We start from the raw sequence: 7,547 nt of genomic DNA on the forward strand, positions 1-7,547 counted from the left end.
AGGGGTGAACAACCAGAGAGGACATTTTGAATGTCGTTAACATGTTTATCAGCTGGAAATCCTGCAGCAGCATCTGCACAGATGCGGCTGCATCAACGACGGGCAGCACGAAAGGGCTCATAGCACGGATTAAAAAAGAAAATCCCCACATCAAGTGGACGCACTGTGTGATACACAGGGAAGCGCTAGCGTCCAAGAAAAGGAGTTTTGAACGACAGCATTAAAGTTCTAATCTTTATCAAGTCAAGGCCACTTAATGCACGTTTGTTCCGCAGCCTCTGTGGAAATACGGGAGCTGAACACACAGAACTGCTCCTGCATCCTGAAGTACGCTGGCTGTCCCGTGGATGAGTACTGAGCAGGCTGTTTGAGTTGCCAGCTGAAGTGCACACCTTCCTGACAGAGCACGGATCTCCCCATGCCACCATGTTTGAGGACACGGACTGGCTTGCAAAGCTTTGCTATAATCTGGCAGATATATTCAGGAAACTGAATGATCTGAACATGTCCCTGCAGGGCAAGGACACCAGCATCCTGAACCTGTATGACAAGGTGGGGGGTTTCCTGAAGAAAGCAGAGATGTGGAAAAAGCCATGTGATCAGGAGGATTTCACCACCGGATTTCGCTCCTACTTTACTGACATGGATGAGACATCTGTGCAGCTGGATTGGGTGAGAAACCCATTTCTCTTGTCTGAAGCAAACAGAAGCAAGCTTCCTGTCACTCGTCAGGAAAAAGTGATGGAAGTAGCATCTGACCGTGGCCTGCAGATGAAGTGTGGTGCATCCACTCTCACACCGTTTTGGCTGTGTGTGAGGCAGGAGCACCCTGAGCTGGGACAGAAAGCTTTGGAGCAGCTGCTACCGTTTGCATCCACATATTTATGTGAGGCCTCCTTCTCAGCAATGATGCTGATCAAAACAAAGCAAAGAAACAGACTGTGCCTGGAGAAGAGCTTGATCACTGCAGTTGCCTCTTTGCCACCAAGAATGACAAAGATCCTCAGTGAGGTGCAAGCTTATATTTCTCATTGAAATGTATTGAGTACATTTTTTTCCAGTTCATAAATCACTGCCTGTTACATGCTGTTCAATTCAAGTCAAGTGTTCAATGCAAAGTGATTCACATGCAATCTTCTTCTTTTTTATCCTAAAAGAGTTAATGTGAATTATTATTTGTGAGCAAATCTTTGTTTATGAAGTTAATTTATTTTGTAAACTAAATATTATTTATTCATAATTAAGTTATAGATTTATTTCTGTGAACAGATTTTTTTATTCATGTATATTTTTTATTTTATTTATTATTAGCAGCATTTTGCATATTTGAGTTTTGACTGGTTTTATGCCTTCTGGTGGTCAACGTCTTCTGTTTTTCTTTTTTGTTTGAACATGCAATGTTTGCCATATGAATATTTTTGTCAGGTTCACTGTTTTTTGGCTTGAATAAATCTGGTAGGTAGAAAGTAGATCAATGTGAAAACAAGTCATGTTGTGAATAGTTCTGCTCTGACTGATGCCTCTCTCTATCTGAAGGAGAGGAAGTTCCTGGGCGGATCTGGTCAGATCAGCGAGGGCATGGCCAAAGAGCTGGGTGAGCGGGTGAAGCTGGAGTCACTACTGTGGAACCATGGTGATTGAGGAAGAGGGTGCTCCAATTGGACTGACACTTGATGACACAAAGCCAGATGGGACTGTGCCTGCTATTATGGGGTAGGTCAAGATTCATCAGGGGTCTGGATTGTTGACTGTAATGAGAACTGGACCGAGTCAGTGTGACGTCACCCATAGAAAATGGCTCACTTTCAGTCCCAAATAAAGTCAATTCTGTTGCCGATTTTTTTGCAAATGTTCAATCTCACCAATCAGGAGTGACCTTGTTTGAAGTCCACACCCCTGCTACCAGAAAGCAGGCTCAGGAAAATCTGTCAATCAAACATTTTGAATATTGGATGTGAGACCGCTTAGTTTTAACGAGGCATCTGATTGGTCAGTTTATCACTTGAATAAATTTCACTGCAAAAAAAAACATGTTTAACGCTTGTGCTATCCTAGGCACTTTAACATTGGGAGTTGGGTCATCTAGACCCACTAGACAGTGCTCTGAACCTTTTTTCTTCAATGATTTTTGATCTTCACTGGTGTCCATGGATTACATGAAATCTTTCCACCTTTATCCACCTTTGTCATGGTAGGGAAAAAATGTCAATGTAAAGGCCCGTACACACCGGGACGAATTGCGACGTAGTCTTTTGTATTTCCTGTGAATGAAAATTCTTATGATTATATTGATGTGGATGAAGTATTCACTCATTTGCCTTTACACACACACACATTCAGGTTCTATTGGGGTTAATGCTGCATTCACACTAGATGTTCAAGAACATGCTAAACTTAAACTTGAGTATAGCCCATGGTGTTCACGCTTTAAAAGCAGAGAAGGGCTTCTTCTTCTTTTTCTACTGTTTACTAGCGCATGTCCACCGCCTACATTTTGAAGAGCAGTGTATTCCGATAAATGAAAGACTTGGTATCATAGAATTCCAGGTGGCCACAAACCGGAATGATTCATTTCTCCTTCATGATCACTTTTCCAACAGTTGGCACTTCTGTGCATTAAAAGAGATGCCATCCATGTGTCAAAATGGCTTTAGAAATGTTTGTAGCAATGTGTGAATTCAAGAGTTTTGAACGCAGAGGCCTGAGATGCGCATTCCCGTGCGCTTACATAGACTTTTCATTGGAAGTGGTTGCTTGAACACACGTTGCAGAGACCGGTGTGAACGTAGCTTAGTGTGACTTTGGTCCAGCTTCTGCTGTTGGAACAGCTTTTATTCTTCTGAGGACGTTTATGGGAATGCTTGATCTTCCAGAAGGCCAAAAATGAGCTTAGACTCTGAGAAAGTCTGGTTCTCAGCAGACCAGTCCAGTTTTTCACACTAAACTGACACCTGCATGTCTTTATGAACCCTCTTTGTGCACTGGTAGGAAGTCATGTTGGAACAGGAAGAGGTAATCTCCAACAAAGTGGGAAGCACAAATTGTTGAAATCTCCTAGTATGAGGCATCTACAGTTCTGGGCACTTCGTTCAGGATTTGCAGCACTTGGTTTTGGTCAAAACCTTCTTCCATGACATCCTCCCAGTGACATGCAGTCAGATGAGGCAAGTGAGGCTCAGCTTCACCTGTCATGATTGTGATAAACTAGAAAAAGATAAATAAATTTAAGATTATTTTCCATGCATCTGCGTTGAAGAGCAGCGCACAGACTCAAAAAATAAGGCCACGCATGTTTTTTAAAAACAACATGACAGTAAGTGGAAAATAAATTATAAATTATAAATTTTTAAATGTGTAATAAATTTTAGGCCCAAAGAATTATTTTTACGATCATTTTCACAGACAACTTTTGATAACATTAAAGCAACAGAATTTGAACTTGGAAAAATACTATAAATAGTTACTTGAGGTAGAAATGAAATGTGTGCCGAACACATCTGTATACTTTAATTTGTTTACAGTATATATGAAGAATTTATACACAAGAAGAGTGTTCTATCCATGTCTATAAAAGAAATATTCTCTGTAGGACAAAGATCTTCTTGTGTGTATCTTATATGCTGTTACCTGCTGTTGGATGAATAGTGAAATATTTAGTTCTTACAATTGTAAATCTGACTCCAGAGGAGTCAGTGCCTCACCAGCCATCAACCTTACCGCACGTCACTGCATCCTCCACAATGTTTTTGAGCTAATCTAAAGGCCACATGAAGTTAGGAGGCCTGTAGTGAATGAGAGCAGAAGGTTGGTGACCCCTATGCTAAACATCTGCTGACCTTGCTCTGTCAGTTTACTGTATGTGCTTCACCACTTGATGGCTAAGTTGCCACATAAGTGGTAAAAGCTACTGTCCAAAGTTTTTAGCCTCATCCCTACAGGGAATCATCTAAATGATGGAACTTTTAGCAGTACTTCCATCTCTCTGTGACCCAGTTTGACGACTTTCTGTCCCACTTTAGTCAGAGGAAAGAAAAAATTAAAAATTACATTTTTCTAATTGTCTTTATACAAATAAGAAAAACATAATAAAGCCCAGGGGGAGAATGATTGGATTCTCTCCATGTTGGTTTTGGACTCCGCCCACTGATCACGCCATCACCGTATCAACTCTGGGTCCCTGATTGATTGATGTGTCTTTTTCACCAAGGCTCAAATATTTGAACTCTGGATGCATTTTAACGCCCCAAACGGTTTGCATTGATCAAAATGTGCTACAGCCAGACCGCTGCACCATTCCTGACGTTCAAAACGCCCTGCAAAACCTCTTATCGGGTCTGTCCTGACTTCATATGGAAATCTTACGTCCCGTTTGGTGGGAACGCAGCCACGCGCTGGAATCCACGCAGGACACTCGTTACTCGTTTTATATATGTGTGTGGATGTGTGTGTGCACGTGTGGGCCTGCGTTTGCGCGTGCTCGTGTGTGGACACTGTATATACATACACACCTTGAAATGTTACCAAATGAAATATATTTCTTTCTCCTGTAGAGTTCTGAGGGAGCCGGTGGGGAGGTTGTTCTTCGCTGGCACAGAAACGGCCACAGAGTGGAGCGGATACATGGAGGGAGCCGTACAAGCAGGAGAGAGGGCAGCCAGAGAGGTCAGAGCCCCACAGCCAGACCCAGAGCGCACGATGCACTGTTCACACACTCCGCTCAGTAATTCATGTCTGGAAAGTTGATATGACTGTACATTATAGTAACATTTATGTTTAAAACAACAAGAGCATTTGTTTAACTATAAGACTCACATAAAAGTTCTCCAAAAAGTTGACAGTCATTAGTTTATAATTGTGCTTAATGATGATTTTATTTTTTGTTTGTAACTATAGCTCCTCCACTTTCAGTCACACAGCGGATGTTTGGTTATTAAAAGTCCCACTCCAACACTTGTAAAAGTGTTCCCAGTGGTCTTTTAATTATGGTTTTGACGTTTTTAGCCTAAATCAAAAAACCTGGGTTCTGTCCCAGACATAGTTTTTGCAGAGCAGCAGGAGTTCATCAGAAATTCACCTTTGTAGGCGGGACTATTTTCCTGTACTAACCTCGCACCCACTTCCCATCATCCATAAATATAAACACACTCCCGCTAGCTTACAGCCCCTCAACCCACAACTTAACATTACCGGTGCAACAAAAATGGTGATTAATACCAGAGTTATCCAGCCGTACAGCTTTCATCTAGATACCAGTTCGGAAAACAAAGATGTACATGGATCTATTTGTCTACGAGTGGATGCATGCAATGGAGCGGAGCAGGGAGTTTGTGAGCTGCAGATTGTCACTGCTATAATCTTTTCAAACAGCATTTTGGTGTCTGCTTCTGATTCACCAGGGTTTAAAAAGAGAAATATTCAGAAACGCAATTTTGAGCTTAATTTTCTTTATGCGTGTCCTTCATCATCAGCAAAAAAAAAACAGTTTAAAAAACACAAAAAACACCTTTTTCATTGGAGCGGGTCTTTAAAGGTATAAATATAAGAGCTTTACCAAACCGATCCAGCTTTGAAAAGTATTTTATTCATGAAAACTATTTTTGGTTTGTTGTGCTGGAGTTGTTCACATTTTTTTCTTTTTTTGATAAAGAAAAAAGTGCCTCTTTTCCTTTACAGCAGAAATATGTTGTTATTTACTTATGTTGATTAATTCCTATTTCACATGTTCAAACTACTAATCTATTAGAAAAAAAATCCTATTTTATGTTTTCAAAACACTAAATGCTCAATAGAAAAAATTCAAACTCTTTCGATGCCAATGGTTGCCTTATATGTTTATTATCGTTAAGGTTAATTTACATTGAGAAAGTATATTATCTGTATTTATTGAAAAAGTATTTATCTTTTTAACTGTAACAGCAGTAATTCAGGGATATTCACCGTGTCAGAATGTTGGGTATTTTGCTGTTGTAAAAAATGTCAAGCGTAAAGTCAGACACACTTTAGAGATAAATGTTTGATTTCTTAAAAATATCTAATGTTTTTACAGATTATGTGTGCGATGGGTAAAATCCACCAGAATCGGGTCTGGCAGCCGGAGGCTGAGAGCATGGTAAGAATGTTCACCTCAGGACTGTGGAGGCTGGTTCCTCAGCTCCTGACTGTGGTTGGCACACATCATATCATCTCTGTTTTTAAGCCACGCTAATATGTAAAAGTCCATTCATTCAATTGAATACTTTATTTTTAGTTTTACCTTTCAAAGTGCAGAAAAAGCTTCAACCTAAATTTGCTGATCTTCCCATGCAGGACGTCCCAGCACTTCCATTCCACACCACCTTCTGGGAGAGGAATTTGCCTTCAGTCGGCGGTCTGCTGAGGTTCATGGGGGTCTCCAGCTTCCTGTCTGTGGCCGCAGCAGCCGGCTTTGTGGCCTACAAGAAAGGCCTTCTGCCCCACTGTTAAACCCCCAGCATCCGTTCTCTCAGTCGTCTGTGTCTTAAGCAGACAGAGCTCCATATGAACTGTATTCTCACCCCTCTGGTGCACTATTTTGAGGCCTGAGCTACAAAGTAGTGAAAAATGTAACGTTTAGGAGGATTAGTTATTGATTTTTCATGAGAGACGCAGTTCAGCTGATGCAAACACTTCTGCAAACACTGAGGTTTCAGAGAGACGAGCAGTAGTGGGCTGAAATGACACTGAGAATTGGAGCAAATAGATCAGTCAAAAGTTAATCAACGAGTCAAATTTGGAAAGAAACGAAGGAAGAAACCTGACGGTGTAGGACAGTGGCGGTTCTACCCTGAATTACTCCCCGGGCGAGGCCCTCCTCTAGCCCCCCCCCCCCCCCCCCCCCGCCCCCCCCCCCCATAGAGTCACTTTGTCCATTTATTGTAACTGAAAATACAGTTAGGAAATATTTAATAAACACAAACAATCTGAAATAAATATTATAAACTACAAATCACACTAATAACACACTAGAATAAATGTAACTGCAGCACTAAGAACAGAAAACACTAACTAAAACCTAACCTTTGTGGCCTTCCTGATGCAAGCTTGTCAATAACGTCATCATATGAAATCTGCTCCCCCCCTGAATGATTGATACTAACAACAGCAGGTTAGTGAGTTGCTCCTGAGACATTGGTGATCTCAGGTATGACTTGATCAACTGGAGTTTTGAAAAGCTAACAGCAGCAGAAGCAGCAGCAGCAGCAGCAGCAGCAGCAGCAGCAGCAGCATGCTACCATCACAGCTTATTTAACATTATGAACTAATATACAACAATAAAACACAACAAAAACTTTGTGTTACAGCAGAGCAGACAGACACACGAATCATAACTAATGTTACAAGTTAAGGCAGAGCAAACATTTAAGAATAAATATCTTAAAAATGACGTTATTTGCAATATTTGGGCCTACTTCAGTTTTGGTCATGATAGACCAAACAAGAGATTTTTCCTCTGCAACGTTGTTGTTGTTGGAGGGCAGATAACATTCGAATTTAGAAAACGTGCATCTAGCTATGCGATAATACCCTTT

At 41.0% G+C, this 7,547-nt stretch overlaps 1 protein-coding gene across 3 annotated transcripts; it reads left to right on the top strand.

Annotated features, from left to right (window-relative positions):
* The first annotated feature begins 504 nt into the window (after nucleotides 1-504).
* Nucleotides 505-6,604, top strand: LOC144988708 (amine oxidase [flavin-containing]-like). Of its 3 annotated transcripts, none has more exons than XM_078939517.1 (5): nucleotides 538-672; nucleotides 1,537-1,713; nucleotides 4,551-4,662; nucleotides 6,047-6,109; nucleotides 6,307-6,604. In XM_078939517.1, exons 2-5 carry the CDS (start codon nucleotides 1,631-1,633, stop codon nucleotides 6,460-6,462), a joined length of 414 nt encoding a protein of 137 aa, XP_078795643.1. In that variant the 5' UTR covers nucleotides 538-672; nucleotides 1,537-1,630; the 3' UTR covers nucleotides 6,463-6,604. The 3 variants fall into 3 exon arrangements, with proteins under 3 accessions (XP_078795644.1, XP_078795643.1, XP_078795642.1); XM_078939516.1 differs by lacking the exon at nucleotides 538-672 and adding an exon at nucleotides 802-1,011; XM_078939518.1 differs by lacking the exon at nucleotides 1,537-1,713 and having other exon boundaries at nucleotides 505-672.
* Nucleotides 6,605-7,547: the final 943 nt, after the last annotated feature.

The sequence above is a fragment of the Oryzias latipes genome, chromosome 21 (genome assembly GCF_053564925.1).
Source record: "Oryzias latipes strain Hd-rR chromosome 21, Olatipes_Hd-rR_3.1".
Taxonomy (NCBI): Eukaryota; Metazoa; Chordata; class Actinopteri; order Beloniformes; family Adrianichthyidae; genus Oryzias; species Oryzias latipes.